The sequence below is a fragment of the Prionailurus viverrinus genome, chromosome D4 (genome assembly GCF_022837055.1).
Source record: "Prionailurus viverrinus isolate Anna chromosome D4, UM_Priviv_1.0, whole genome shotgun sequence".
NCBI lineage: Eukaryota > Metazoa > Chordata > Mammalia > Carnivora > Felidae > Prionailurus > Prionailurus viverrinus.
In genome coordinates, this window is record NC_062573.1 from 26830804 (window position 1) to 26846482 (window position 15679).

General features: G+C 48.9%; 1 protein-coding gene across 20 annotated transcripts in view; it reads left to right on the forward strand.

Moving 5' to 3' along the window:
* ANKS6 (ankyrin repeat and sterile alpha motif domain containing 6) overlaps positions 1-15679 on the forward strand; it is a 67639-nt gene that overhangs the window by 35975 nt on the left and 15985 nt on the right. For 11 of the 20 annotated variants that reach the window (XR_007146172.1, XR_007146175.1, XR_007146176.1 and 8 more), the window contains exon 14: positions 1641-1757. Coding sequence is in view for 6 of the 20 variants with exons in the window: in XM_047829435.1 (XP_047685391.1) it covers positions 1641-1757 (117 nt within the window). In the remaining 14 variants the exon portion in view is untranslated. Of the gene's footprint in view, positions 1-1640; positions 1759-8906; positions 15570-15679 lie in introns of those variants that run through there. The other 9 variants (XR_007146182.1, XR_007146183.1, XM_047829436.1 and 6 more) reach the window with 7 other exon arrangements.

Sequence of the window (15679 nt, forward strand, 5' to 3'; positions counted from 1 at the left end):
ATTTTCAAAAAGTTACAGAAGTTTTTTTTTTTAATTTGTTTTAATGTTTGTTTATTTTTGAGAGACAGAGAGAGACAGAGCACAAGCGCAGGAGGAGAAGAAAGAGGGGGACACAATCCGAAACAGGCTCCAGGCTCTGAACTGTCAGAACAGAGCCCGATACAGGGCTTGAACTCACAAGCCGTGAGATCATGACCTGAGCTGAAGTCGATGCTTAACCAGCTGAGCCACCCAGGCAATTTTACTTTAAATGGCACCAGTATAATATAACATAAAACTATAGTATCTTTATAATTTATAAATGTAGTTTGCAAAGCTTTGCGTAAACTCCCTGTAGAACCTACAACCACCTGTAAGTGAGATGGTGAGAGAATTCGTATGTTTCAGGTGGGAAACGGAGGTGAGGTACCTGCCCGGGGCCCCCAGGCAGCAGGTGGGACTTGAGGCTCTGTTTGTCCGTGTGTGCCTCCTCGCCCTGGCACGGGCTGGAGATGAGACTGGGGCGGCCAGAGCCCTTCCACCTCTCCCAGATGACTGCCATTTTGGGGTCTAATACTGGAGAGCCTGTACAGATGACAGAACCTGTTCATTCTTAGGGAGCATCAAGTGCTATTAACAAGGAGGCCGCTGCCCTGGGGAATCCCGGGAGGGAACACTGGGACGGCGGCTGCAGCATCATAGGGTGACATGAGCCCGTGGAGAAGAGCAAGGACTCTTGGGGCCCACTGCCTGGGTTCAAATCTTGGCTTTCACTGACTCATCACGTGACTTTGGGAACTGAATCTCTCCACGCCTCAGTTTCCCTGCCCCCAAATGGGAATGGTAGTATACTCACCTTACGTTGCAAGGTGCACACGACTTGGTCTGTGTCTTCCCCATCCCCACCTGACAGTGAGACTCCAGGACAGATCTGGGGTGTGTAGGGCTGTCCTCCACCCTGTGTGTGTGAGGGTGGGTGTGCTTGCTTCTTCCAAGCCACATCTGACCTTAGAAGGACAGACTGCAACATATCCATTGTATAGCAGGGAGGCCCATTAATTTTTCGCCTGGAGCTGAGGCCCAAGCAGGAATTTTAGGATTTCACCATTAGAAGCCAAGGGTCGTATGGCTTTGAGTGGCCCTTGTTCTGAGCCCTCCTCCGCTTCAGTTCTCCATGGCCCTTCTTCCCTTTATCGCTTCTGCTTGTTTATTTTCTCTGTCTTTCCACAGTCTGCACCTCCCTTGTCTTCTGGGGGGGAAACGTGGTGAGTACCGCCATGTGTGCACCTTTTCTGTGCAGCTCCCAATATCATCAGAAGTGCAGCAACATTGGAGCCAACTTTCTAACAGCGGATTTGGATTTGCACCGCTCTGGCCACCCACGTCACTGTCTCGGAACTCTCCTTCCTTGTTAAATGGTCATGGTCTTTCCAAAATGCACCTGTCCTGAAATTCCCAGCCCTAGAGCTGAGGAGAGTTAGTCCTTCATAATACTTTCAACTAAACTTTCATCATAAAGTCAGGAATTGGAAGTAGTAAATCATAATTAACTCACTACTAATAAACACTAATAGTCCATAATCAAGATATTTCTGTTGTGGTTGGAAAAAAGAGGTGTGGCGTCAAGCAGATGGTAGCAAATCCCCCTTCTCTCTTTCCAGGTGGATATGGAAGCATTCCTCACGCTTACCGACGGCGACTTGAAGGAGCTGGGTATTAAGACAGATGGGTCCAGGCAGCAGATTTTGGCAGCAATTTCTGAACTGAATGCAGGCAAGGTATTGTTCTCAATCTTTTTTTCCAGTGCAGAGCTTCACTACCTAGGATCCCAGGCCCTCAGTGTTCCCAAGGATGTTTCTGGTCTGATTTCATCTCCTCTAGAACGTCTGGCAGAGGATGGCCCCCTGTGCATGCTTCTCATGACCGAGCACTCACTACCTCCCTGTTCCTCTTCCTGTCCCTTCCCATAGATTCAGCTAAAATATTCCCTGTGGTAATTTCAACCCACATGGCTGGGTATCGCCCTCCAGTGTACAATGGAAACAGAGCCCTTGTTTAATAGGGGCCCTGGAGTCAGGCCCACCTGGGTGTGAACCCACTCCTCCCCTTACTTGCCGTATTACGTAGAAGTCGTCACCTCTCTGAGTCTTGCTTTCCTCATCTGTTGAGATGGCCAGGGACACTGGGGCTGTTGCCAGCGCCCCTGGTACACACAGACTCGTCAACCGCTGTTGTTACTGGCATCCTGCATTTTTGTCTAATGTTAAATTTCTGTCTCATCAGCTTTAAACTAAAGATGAACCATGCTCCCCACCCCCCCAAAGGCATACATGTGAAAACAATTAAAAACCACCACTCACTTTGCAGACCTTAGTAGGACAGTTGCTGTTGGGCTATTCAAGCTCCTTGAGCTTTGCTTTTTTCTCTAACACAGGATGGACTTTTCTGTCTCACTCCAACAGTGTGTACAACTTGCTTACCTGTTGCTTTCTCACGCTTTGCCTGACGGTCCCCTTCTTGTAAGACAGTGATGCCGTGTCTGGGGTTTTGCCATTACAGATAGCACCATAATGGATGTCTCTGCCTTGCTCCTTTTTCTTCTGTTGTTTTGTTCCTCAGGCTGTGTTCCACAATACGAGGTTATGTCAGAGAGCGTGACCGGTCTCATGGTTCTTTGTGTGTTTTGCCGGGTGTGCACGCAAATATTGAACAGACTTAGAGCACCAACAGCAAATAAATATTCATGTAGCACTTTATCATTCACAAGACACTTCACGTACATTTCCCCAGTAAATCTGAGGAGGCCGTGTCCTCACACTTCCCTTGTCCGGCTGGCTGCTGGCTGGCTGGCGAGGGAGCAGAGCCCCAGGGAGGGAGGTGTGCCCAGGTGGAGAGGTGGGCGGGAAGGCGAGGCAGGACCTGCACCCCGGTCTTCTTCCTGTGTTCCCCCAGCACAGAGCTGCATGGGGGTGGCTCCGGGCCTCCCTGCCGGGGTCGGGGGTGGTGGTTTTTATTGCTGCCGTCGTCGTCATTATTTTGCCTGTTCATAGGCTGTGAGGGGGTCCTTCGGAGTGGTTCGGTTGGCAGTGCTTCCAGCGCTTGCGTTTTCCTTTAGTCTTTATTGTCTGTTCTTCTTCTGCTGTTAGTAGCCTGTTCCCAAACACTGCTCACCTGTAACGTGGGCCTGGGCCGCCTCCCTTTAAGACGGGGAAGTTGAGGCTCAGAGACGGATGGTGAGCCCTGGCCCCCAGCCAGCACCGCTTCTGCTCCACTGTAGATGAGGAGGGGAGAGGGTGAGGCTGGCATGGGGGCTGCAGGAGGTGGCCAGTCTGGGCTGGTAGGAAGGGCACACCCGGGTGGCTCATGGGGCACCGATCAACCGGAGTAAGCACTAGAGTCTTTGGAGCATTAATTCATCCTGAAAAATAACCCTTGCCTCTCTGCCGTGTCCCAGGCACTCTGTGGGTGTTAAGCACTGAGCACACTTTGTGCCCAGCCCTGCTCTGAGCCTGTCACATCTAGTCGTACATTTAACTTCACGGAAGCCACTGAGGCCAGTTCCGGTTCATAGATGGAGGAACTGAGGCACAGAGCAGTTAAGGAACTTGCCTAAAATCACATAATTGGTAAGTTGCAGAGCCAGAACTGGAACCCAGAGTTTGTGTGCTGACCACTCTGCTGCCCTGACTCAGTGCTCATTAAGGAGAGCTCCGGACTTCAAGTGGGGGCTGGAAAGGCAAGGTCCTGGAAGACATTCCCAAGGGAGTGGCAGGAGGGCTGGGACCTGAAGAAAGATGGGAACCATGGGGTAGAGGGCTAAAAGAGTGCAGACCAGGAGGAGGGACACACATGTGCAAAGACCCTGTGGTGAGAGGGTGTGTGGTGCATCTCAAGAACTAAAAATGTGTGGAAGCTGAGAGCAAGAAGTCCGGTGTGAGGGGAGGCCGCAGGGGACAGATAAGGCCCTCAGGGTGGCTAAGGGGGACCCAGTCAAGTAAGGGCAAGGGCTTTGGGGAGGAGGTAGGTGAGTGATGTGGATGTGGCTCAGGGGTTACGGGACCCTTCATGCTGTGGCCTCCAGGGGCCAGATGTGCGAGCCAAGGAGAGGAGGGTGGTGGGGCAAGCCAAGCCGGTCAAGCAAAGACAGGTAAGGTACTAGATGTAGGGCCAGTGAGGACCATGGAAGGTGTGGGGGGACAGGCCAGGAGCTGGATGCCGCCAGAGCCCGACCCAGGGCATGGTAGATAGTAGCTGCAAATGCTTCCAGAACCTCCCCTCTGCCCTTGGCAGCCATGGCCTTTGTGGTCTGGGATCCCAGATAAAAGGCAGACTGGGCTGGCTTGAAAATCTCAGGAAGCTTAACTGCTGCCATAGAGTGGAAGAGCTCAGGTCCACTCCACAGGAGAACATTTTTCTTAATATTCGTACAAACTGGGACCTTTTTTCTTTTTCTCTCAAATTCATTGCCCCCATACTCTATTTCTGTGACAGTCTGCATCCTGTACCAAACAAAGCCCAGTCTAGAGAAGCAAAAGGCAGGACAGCTGGTGGTGGTGGTCTTGGTTCGGGCTGCATGACAAAGGACCATGTCCTGGGTGGCTTGTGAACAACAGGAATATATTTCTCACAGCATGGAGGCTGCCAGCATGGTCGATATCTGTGAGAGTCTTCTTCCATATTGCAGACTGCCAACCTCTCATTGTGTCCTCACACGGCAGGGAACAGGGAAACCAGTGCTGTCTTCTTATAGGGGCACTGATGCCATCATGGGAGCCCCACCCTCATGACCTCATCTAAACGCTGTCACCTCCCAAAGGCCCCACCTCTTCGTACATCACACCGGGGGTAGGGTTTCACCATTTGAATTGGGGGGCGGGGGGACACATTCCTTCCATAAGAGTGATATTTGGGGGCACCAGCTGATCAGCTCCCAACCAGGAGACCTGGGTGCTTCCAACCTGCCTGACTGAGGGTCTGCTCTGTCCCAGCCACGTTCTTCCCACGGGCAGCGCCCACCCTCAAAGTCAGGTGATTCCACATGGAAACGGGTGTGCAGAGCGAAGTTCTGAGCCACCAAACAAAGTCCTGTGGAAGTGAGCACCATGTATCACAGTGTGCCATAGAACAAAAACATGACTGGGGCAATACCAAATATTACCAAAACAGGTTTATCTTCTGTACTACGCGGGGGTTCCCATTGGAGCTATGTACTGCTTCTCCGCAGGCCAAAAGGAGCTTTCTGGAGCCCTTTGGATGGCTTTCCGATGCCTTGGCCCTCAGCTGTTCTGGGCTGGACCTGCCTCACTCTGACTTCAGGGCCTCCTGCCTCTTTCTGGATTGCTGTAGGGCACCAACTCTCCCTTCAGTGTTCATACTTTTTCTTTTGCAACCCAGCCTCAGCCAGGAGAGTACCCACTAGTGGCTCAGATGCTCTGTACACATTCGAGGACCCATGAGAGGACCCATGAGAGAATGGAGGCCCAGATTTCCTTGCCCGCTAGTGTTGTAATGTCTTAATGGCTGTGGTCCACAGCTTGCCAGGCTCGAGGGTTGTGCACTCAATCTAGCGGTTTACCAGCAGCTTTTTATTTATTTTTATTATTGTTTTTTAACGTTTGTTTATTTCTGAGAGAGACAGGGTGCAAGTCAGGGAGGGGCAGAGAGAAGAGCCACAGAATCTGAAGCAGGCTCTAGGCTCCGAGCTCTCAGCACAGAGCCTGATGTGGGGCTTGAATTCACGGACCATGAGATCATGACCTGAGCCAAAGTTGGACATTTAACCGACTGAGCCACTCAGGGACCCCACCAGCAGCTTAAAAACAGAATAGGGTAGAAAATATCAACATTCTTTGCAGGTAGGAGGGTAAATTTGTTTCAGTTGTATATATTTGCCCATAACAAGGTTGTGATGTAAAATGTATTTCTTGCACAATCAAAAATAGTTTGAACATTTTAGCTTAAGATGTTTTTTTTTAAACAAATATAAGCCAAAAAACCTAACTTGGCCATAAAAATATCAGCAAAGCAGTATGGATCCTCAGTCTTACAAGTCATAGATCTGGGTGAACCTTCCCCCTCCAGTATTCAAGTTGTGATAATGTACTTGAGACTGCTTATTAGTTTGAAATGGTTTATATGTTGGAGAAGGTCAATCAGAAATCTCACCTGCATTTCACCTTTGGTTGGTCTTAAGCCTTGCTTCTCTGTATTGCCATTTTTTTTGTGATCATCAAAGCAGTGCACATTCATTTTCCTAATTTGCACAGTGCCAAAAAGGTGAAAAGACTTTTTAAAGAAGTCACGATCCAGCCACCCAGAGGCCAATGCTTTTCACATTTGGGACGATCACTGCAGTGTTTTGTGCCAAATGTTTTTCTCTCCGTGGCTGAGATAAATTTGGATCTATAATTTTACATTCTACTTTCTTCGTTTAACATTAAATATATGCAGTTACCCATGTCATTAAAAAATCTTTTTAATATGATAAATTTGTATGGATATACTAAAATTACTTTATCTTGAATCCCTACTTGTTGGATATGTAGCTATCCAAACTTTCTATTAATAGTGAGTGCTGCAGTGGGCAACTTTGTGTATAAGGCTTTCTAATTATCTCCTCAGAATAGATGTCTAAAAGTGGAATTTTGGAGTCAAAGAGTCTAAGTCAAGGTATATGGCACTTCTTCCTGAATTACTTTCCAGAAAGAGCCAGTGAACATCCCCATCAGCTGTGGCAGTGTGGTTCCAGCATCAGTGAATCCCTGCCAGTATTGAGTGCTATCAGTTTGTTTTTAAATTTTTATTAATTTGAGAGGCCAAAAAGTGTGCCTTGTTTTAATTTGTATTTCTTTAACTACTAGATAGACTGAACACTTTTTTTCTACTCTTAATGGCCATTCGCTTTTTCCCTACTCTTAATGGCCATTCGCTTTTTCCCTTTTAAGAATTATCAGGCAGGTCCTTTGAAGCTCAGGGGTTTTTAAGGGGCAATTATTATCATCATCTTCAGTCAGCAGTGGATACAGGGAACAATTATGGTTTTCATCATCTATGGCTCCCTCCTAAGTAGGAGGCAGAGTGCTGGAACCCTGTCTCTCCCTGACCTCGTTTCTCAGGCAATTAAGGCTAAGGTAGTGTTTAATAATGACATTGCTGTCATCCCTCCTGTTTATTTTTTAGCCCTCTGCAGTTTGCACAGTGTCACCCCGTTCATTATCTCGGGTTGAGCCTCATCACAGCCTCAACATGTCCTACTGTCCCCATTTTATAGATAGGACACCCGACAGCAAGGGGCCCTGCCTGGGATGCCGCCACTAGGGAGCGGTAGAACGGGGACTCAACTGTCCTCAGACTGCCGCATCTGGTGCTCTGTCCTCTACCCTGCTGCCTTCAGGTTTGTGTTGTTGGGCTCCTGGGGCTGGGGGGAGGCATTTTTCTAGGTGATTTAACTTACTTGGAAGGATTGGCATGCTGGGAGGTCTTACTGCCCCCTCAGGTGTCCAGGAAGGCCTCAACAGTGGTAGAGGTTCTTGCTCTGGGGTCTGGAGAGTCCACGAAAAGAAAAAGTTTGAAGTTGAGCTCATTCAGTAGACTTTTTTTTTTCTTTGTACTCTTAGCAGAAAACAGTCTACCAGAGATTATTCATTTTTAATTTCCTTTACATTTTGATCACCACATTTGTTGGTTTTAAAAATGTGTGTTTGGGGGGGCACCTGGGTGGCTCAGCTGGTTAAGTGTCCGATTTCAGCTCAGGTCATGATCTCACGGTTTGTGGGTTCAAGCCCTCCATCAGCTCAGAGCCTGGAGCCTGCTTCAGATTCTGTGTCTCCTTCTCTCTCTGCCCCTCCCAACTTGCGCTGTCTCTCTCTCAAAAATAAATAAACATTAAAAAAACTTTTTAAAAAATGTGTGTTTAGGGGGCACCTGGGTGGCTCAGTTGGTTAAACACCCAACTCTTGATCTCAGCTCAGGTCTTGATCCCAGGGTCATGAGTTCAAACTCCACCTGGTACGAAGCCTGCTTACAAATTGTGTGTGTGTGTGTGTGTGTGTGTGTACACACGCGTGTGTATGCGTGCATGCACACACGCACTGAGTCCACACTGCTATTCTCTGACAATAAGACCTGTCAGTCTCCTGCTGCCCACACAGAGTCCACTGTCACCAGCAACCATTTGAGTACCATTGCTATCCCATTTTACAGATAAGGAAACTAAGGCCCAGAGAGATTAAGTGTCTTTTTCAGGGTCACCCAGCTAGTAAATGGGAGGAATGGGATTTGAACCCAGGCTTGGTTCCAGTCCCTGCTCTTAACTTCTATGTATCACTGCCTCTCAGCCAGGTATTTGGTGAAGATGTTCTCTGGGCTCAAAGAAACCTCTACATCCTCCCTTTTTCACATCTCAAAACATGTGTGTTAAGGGTTGGGGATGTGGGGGAATGTTGCATGGATAGAGTGAGAAGTGAATCACTGTGGAGAGGAATCCGACAGCTTTTGGGCAGGGGGGAGTGAGGCAGTTGAAACTCTCTGTAGCAGAAAGAAGTTCAGCTCCCACTCAATCCCCTGGAACTCTGAGGGCTAGAAAGACCCCCAGTGAATCAAGGGAGGAAACTTCCCTTGCAGGCCATGTGACCCAGGACAAGTCAGTCCAGCTCCTGGGCTCTGCATCCTGTCCTTGCCTGGGGGATTGGACCCCTGTGTCTCGAGGGCCCTCTCTAGCCTTGTGTATTGTGATTATGGGTGCTAGGGGACATTCTGACTCAGTGTGTTTTTATTAAACTCAGTACTCTCTTAATCAGATAATTTATTTCCCCATGACACCCATAGGTTTCTAAAGTATTAGTTGAGGATTAACAACACCATGTCAATTGAACTAATAGTTCAAAGATTTAACAAGACTTTGTGTCTGTTTTCAATTTCCTCTACAGGGACGCGAGAGACAGATTTTACAGGAAACCATTCACAACTTCCACTCTTCCTTTGAGAGCAGCGCCAGCAACACCAGGGCCCCTGGAAACAATCCCTGTACATGATCCTCCCTCCTGTGGTCACCATCGTGAGCTTTCTGAATTCCAGTACTGCCCTCACACAGCCAGTGCTCCGGCCACCGTCAGCTCTTTCCCCATTCCCTGAAACAGGCCACACTTTGTCACACCACCATGCCTTTGTTCACTCTGCCCAGAACACCTGTCTTCCCTTCCCTGCTGTAGTAGTTGGTGATGCTTGTTGCTGTAACAAACTCAAACATGGTAGACTTAACCTCACATGAAGTCTGGAACGGCTGCTTCTGCTTGGCAGCTGACTTCACACTGTGATTTGGGGACCCATCTCATTTCATCTTGCAGCCCTGCCATCCCCAGGGACCTCAGCATCTTTTCTTCTGGTTGGCAAAAAGGGGAAAGGGACAGTGGAGAAGGCACAGCCATTCTTAACTACTTTCCTCTTAATTGCCCTTGTTCCATCTGTTCCTCCTCACATTCCATTGGCCTCCAGTAGTCATGTGGCATCATCTGAGTGTGAAGGATGCTGGGAAATGTAGTCTTTGTTTAGGTGGTGGCTCCCCAGCAGCAACTCTAAACTTAGCTGGGGCAGCATGTGTTTTGGAGAATGCTTAGCCTTCCCTGACACATCTTTCCGGAAAACTTCTAACTTGTTCTTTGTGATCCAAGTCATCTGTACAGTGAAGCCTTTCTTGACTCTCTTACATAGAACTAACTTTTCAGCCCCTGGGGTCCTTTACTGCGTGTCTGAAACTCTGTTCTAATGCTTGGCTGCATCCACTGCATACAACATACAACAGGTGTTCAGGGTGTGTATGTTGAATGCATTTTTCTTTGTTGCAAGGGCAACCTTTTCTATAGGAAACAAGAGTAAGCCCGCTGCATGATCCTGGATCCCTTCTTTCTGGCCTAAGTGCCGTCACCTGCAAGATCAGGGCTTGGGCAGGATGATGCTCTAAGTCTATGCTGTTCACCCGTATCACTGTAGGGCTTTCTACACTTCAGGTGGGAGCAGAAGACCCTGATAGATTACACTGTGGAAGGACTTTGGTGCTCACATTTTCTAGACAAAGAGCTAAGCATTTGGAATTTCTCGTATACCCTGTTAATGCTATGTTCCTCAGAAGGGAATTCGTTCTTGTAATTTTCTGCCATGTCATAGTACCTCAGCAGCGCCCCGACTTCTAAAATCCAGTAGCTTTTGGAAGTGTTTTCAAGTGAGTAATTTGTTTGGCCAGTGCTTGCTACATTTCTTTTACGTGCTGGGTGCGGGGGATACAGAGATGAGCTAGAGCCAGTCCCACCCTTGGGGACCTCGAGAGGCAGGAGAGGATGTGAACAGACAATCCCAACCTCGAGAGGCAGTATGACAGAGTAGGAAGAGTTTGTACTCTGGACTCGGGCTCAGAGTTCACATCCCGTCCTTTGGCTGGCCAGCTGTGTGGCCGGGACAAGTCACATAGCCTCTTGCCCAGAGTTTAGAGCCAGCGTGCAGAAAGCAATTTGTCTGCACGAAGTAGACAGCAGCCTTCACAGTTTTGGTCTCTGCCACAAGCTCTGCCAGGCCACATGTCCTCGGGAGGTGCGGTCTTTCCTATGCCTCTCCCAGCCAAAGGCCTGGTCCCCTCCACTGGCTTCTTGAGAGGCAGTCGTGACCACATAGCCCAGAGCCACCTCATGCTCGCCCTCTGCCTGTTGGGCCAGTACCTCCATCTTCTCATCCCTCCCACTGGCAGCTGCCAACATGCAACATGACTGAAGTGAAAAGGTTTCACTTTGCCTTTGCTGACAGGCATCTTTATAAATGTCCCTCAAATCCCGGCCTTTAATGAGAAATAGTCATAGAGCGCCTACTGTGTGTGGCAGCTTGACTGCAGTGTCATCCATTCTCACCGCCATGGGGGAGAATCCTGCACATCTGAAAGACAGAGTGCAGCTGCATGCCAGCAATATAGCCCAGAGGGGGCAGAGCTGGTTTAGAACAGGATCTGGTGTGCTCTGGGCCCCTGCCTTTCCACCGACCTGCGTAGACTCCTGGAGCTGGGAGCATTGGGGATTCTCACTGTTGTAATGGTCTGATCTCTCCAGGGGTTATCAGTGGGCCTAGGGTTGTTTGCCCTTGAAATACGTTGCCCTGGAGTGACATGCCTTGAGGTTTTGTGTCTGCCTCTTGCTGCTGTCCTGTTTTTTTCATAACCCCTATATTCGTGCAGCTTCCTGTCAGGTAGGTTTGAACATCCATCATATACAAGGGCTGTGCTGGAGGAGTCTGCTTTCCACAGTTCAGAATCCCGTGATTTCATCTGATGACACCAGGCAGAGCTGGGCTGATTCCCAATTTGCAGACGGGAAACCTGAGGCTCAGGACAAGTGTCTCTCTTGTCTTTCTCACTAGACTCAAGTGGTTCTAAGGCAGTTTGTGGAGTGGTGAGAGATTCCTGGCACCCATTCTGGGCCATGATCTCCCCCTTCCTGGTAGCCCCTCCCATCTCACATGTATCCCTAGGCTACCTGCAAGGGTCTGTTCTCCTCCACAGTAAATGTTTCCCTTGCTCGATGACCTTCACCAGCATTCCCCAAAATGTATTCCTTGGAACTCTAGTTCCATAGGATGTTAATGGATTTTTCATAAAGAAAAATAAAGGGAGTGTATATGTGAAAGTAGGATGAGGCTCTGATCAAATAGGTTTGGCAGGCACTGGGTTAAAGCCCAGTTACTGGACTGTCTTGCTGTAGGACATCTCAGAACCCTCGGCATGCCAGCGTGTGTGTTGGGCCTCTTATAAGGGGGTCAGGTAGTACGTAGTATTTCCCATACATTTGATCACAGTGCTTCTTCATGGTGCTGTTGCAAGACAGACTCCTTGGACGCTGTCCGGGAAACCCTGCTTTAACTAGGACAGCAGCAGCCATGAGGACTCGCAGCCGCTGGGGGCGGGCAAGGGGACTCGGACTTCAGCCGGGTCAGGGGTCTTCGCTGCTCATCCATCCCCAGCAGCTCTTGGCAGAGGTGCCCTGCTTGGCAGTAGGACATCAGGGTGGGGGAGTCCCTTGACTTTTAGGTGATTGGGACCTTGCTCAGAGGCCTCTCCACCTTGGGGGTCTCCTGCAGGGTAGAGGGCGTTGGTTCCCAGCCTGAGTGCAGTGTCCTGCCCGGTGGGTGCTGGGTGTCCGTGCCACACCCCCACTGGCCAGGGCATCCTCCCACCTTTCTTCCTTTAGGGCCAGACCATTCCATGGAAGCCAGCTAGTTTTGCTAGGAGAATGTTTACTTTTTCATGCTTTTGTTCCCCAGACATTCACTGAGCATCCAGTCTGTGCCTGCCCCTGCTTGTGTTTTGGATCCAGAGATGAAAATACACTCGTTCCTGCCTTCAAGGAACCCACAGTGTTTTAGAGGAGACAGGCATGTAAATAAAACATTGTGGTGCCGTGTGAAGAGTCTTGTCACGAAAGCGTGTGCTAGGTCCATGGCACAGAGAATGTCATTTGTGATGGCTCAGGTTTGGCCCCCCAGGAGGGAGCTGGCAGATGAGGAAGTGAAAGGGCACCCAGATTGAGGGACAGCCTGTGTGAACTTAGTCTGCATATAGCATTTGTGGGTTACATATTGCTGGAGAGAAGTTAGGTACCTGTTTTTCTGATTTGGGTTGGGGTGTGTGTGTTTCTGTTTTTTATTTTTTTATTTTTTTTATTTGGGTTCTTTTCTTTGAAGTGCATAGAAGCAATCTGTCACCCTGGAAAGAGCACTGAATCTAGAGTCAGCCCTAGCACCGGGGTTTGGCTCAGCCACTTACTGAGTAACAGCGGGCTTGTTTCTTCTCCTTGAATCTCCATTTCCCTTTTGGTTAGAAGGGGCTGGTGCTCCCCAAGGTGCTTAGGATCAGATGAAAGTGAGAAAGCCCTTTTCACAGCATGTGGGGCTGTGCAGATCTGAGAGATCACTATGGCTGCACATTGAAATCAATCTCAGTCTCTCTGCCTCTCTCCTTTCCCCACCCCCACGGCCCACTTGCCTGGATGTAGCCATGGGTGGGGAGGGGGGAGTAAGACCAGAGGAAGGGGCCTACAGCTAGAGGTAGCCCAGCTTAGATGGCTCTGCTGGCATCAGCCCAAGGCTGACAGTGGATCCCCACGCTCCAGCTGTGCCTGACTCTGGGTGTTTGTGTCTCTGGGATTCCCAGCAAGGTGGACGGAAAGAAGCAGGAAGGCTTTCCAGCCAAACTGCAGGAGCTGATCCAGCAGACAAAGAGGAGGCAGGAAACCCTTCCAGTTTTCTCTTACCTTGGAACTGCCCAAGGACACTACTGTGCAGGCCAGGATTGGACTGGGCAGCTCTTGACATCCACACTGACCTTTGCTACCAAGAATATCTCCTGAAGCCTCAGGACCCTTCTTGGGAAAATTTTGCAGCCCATACCGAAGGTGTTGTGAAGCATCATCTGTGCTCATCTGTCTTTGTCCATTTCAAGCAAGATAATCATGTCTTTTTAACTAATAGATCCTGCTCAGCATGTAAGGACACCCGATGTTTTCCCCGATAAAGTCAATACTAAATTCTGTAGGATAGACCGGAAGATGAATTTCCTCCCTGGAAGATGGGGTAGGTGAGTCACTTCCTCTGGGTGGGTTCTCCTTAGATATTTCTGCAGGGCTTGCCAGGCTCCCGGCTGGCCTCAGGGGGCCTCTGCTCCTCTGTAACATGCAGCCTAAGAGGGGATTAGATCCTGCTTTAAATTTTAGTCCCTTGTCTAAGAGCCAATCTCTATAGATGGTGAGTCACCAACACTTGGGATAACAAGAGAAATAAACACAGAATCACTGGTAGTGGGATAGAGCAGAAGGCCCAGTTCATCTGTCTCCAGCTCCTTCTAGGGTGGAGACCACCTGGGGCTCCCTTCTCAGGGCCCTGCCAGTCCCACCAGGTCCCCAGCTCCTGTCAGAGCCACCTCCCCAGGGCTGATAGACACAGGGCATGGCCATCCTCTTCAGAGAGACCTTGTCCCCCCACCTCCAGGTGGCTGGGGTAGAATTTAGCCTTACCCTAAGTCTTCAGCAAGGCCACCGTATCCTTTGATAAGAGGCCAGGTTGCCATCTTGTTTCAGCCCTGTAGAGTGGGTTTACAGGTTCCTCACCATCAAATGTTACCTTTTTATTATTATTGTTATTTCCATGCAAGAACTTGATCCTTCAAAGGATTTTTGTTTGCCAAATGTGTATTAAATAACAGTGAATTTGTCTTCTCGCTTTGATTTTGCTCATCGAAGGCATAACTGCTGCTCAGATTTCTTCCAGTGATAACTATTAGAGCAGGCGCCTGTGGTGTGTGGGGTGCGTCTGTAAGCTGCCTCGCCTCCTTCACAACTGCCCATCAGGTAGCCTTCACATTCCCTTTCTACTGATTCAGTGACTGTGGCACACAGACATTTTTTTCATCATGATAAGTGTACTCCTTAATCCCTATCACCTGTTTCAACCATCCCTCCACCCACCTCCCCTCTGGTAACCATCAGTTTGTTCCCCATGGCTAAGTGTTTCTTGATTTGTCTCTCTCTCTTTTTCTTCTTTGTTAATATCTGCACACAGATATTAACCTCACCAAGGCCCCCCAGTTAACAAGGGACAGTGGGCTTCAATGCAGATCTCACCCCTCACTGTTAGAGGAGCCGCATTTTCTCCAGGCTGTGTTGCTGCCTTGCTGCCTTTCCACACAGAGAGAAACGTTCATTGGTATAAGCCCAGCCAACAGCAAAAATAAAACCTGTTAGTCTATATGGCTTGTTCACAATTTTTTTTGTGGGTGTGCTCATGAAATACTATAAATACCTTGGAGATTCTCTTTGTTTCTTCTAAGAATTCTTACAAGTCCAGGGACTGCCTCATCTCCACCTCCTTTGGTATCAGTATCTCATGTTGGCATGCTCAGCCCTGTAGAACATATAGGAAGCAGAAGGTGGTGTGGGTTCCAGTCCTGAAGTGGGTGGAGTGAGGCCAAGGTCTGTGAGGCCCCAGAGGATGGAGCAAAGATACTAGGGAGACCATGGGAGTGGAGCCAGCTTTCCCTGAGGAAGAGCATTCAGGAACCCGAGCTACCTGGGAGAGGGAGCTTCCTTCCCCCAAGGCTGGGCAAGCCCATACCAGGGCAGCTAGAGAGGGGAATTCAGACTTTGGATGAGGATGGGACCCAGCAATTGGTTCCCCAATGACCCAAAGGTGGAGATGAGGGGAGACAAGCGGGTATATAAGGCAGTGAGTTACCTGACACTAAATATATGCATTTTATAGGGTTGACCACGATGCAAGTCCCTCCTTCTTGGGGAGAAGGGGTGGTGGTGATGGTAGTTTTAGTTTTACTGATGTGTGAATCCAAAAGTCTGAGAAAAATCATTTTAGGTCATTTTTGCAGTCCCTTCCTGCCCTCTGATTCTATGAAAATCTATAAAAAGGGGAGTGTCTCATCAATAAATTAAATCTAGAATTACCATGTAACACAGCAATTCCACTCCCAACTAGAGACCCCAAAGAATTGAAAATAGGTATTCAAAAAAAAAAAAACCCAAAAACGTGTATGCAAATATTCAGAGCACTATTCACAATAATCAGAAGGTGGAAACAATCCAGATGGCCATCAAGAGATGAAGGGGTAAACAAAATGTGGTGTAGCCACACAATGGAGTATTATTCAGCCATAAAGAGGAAT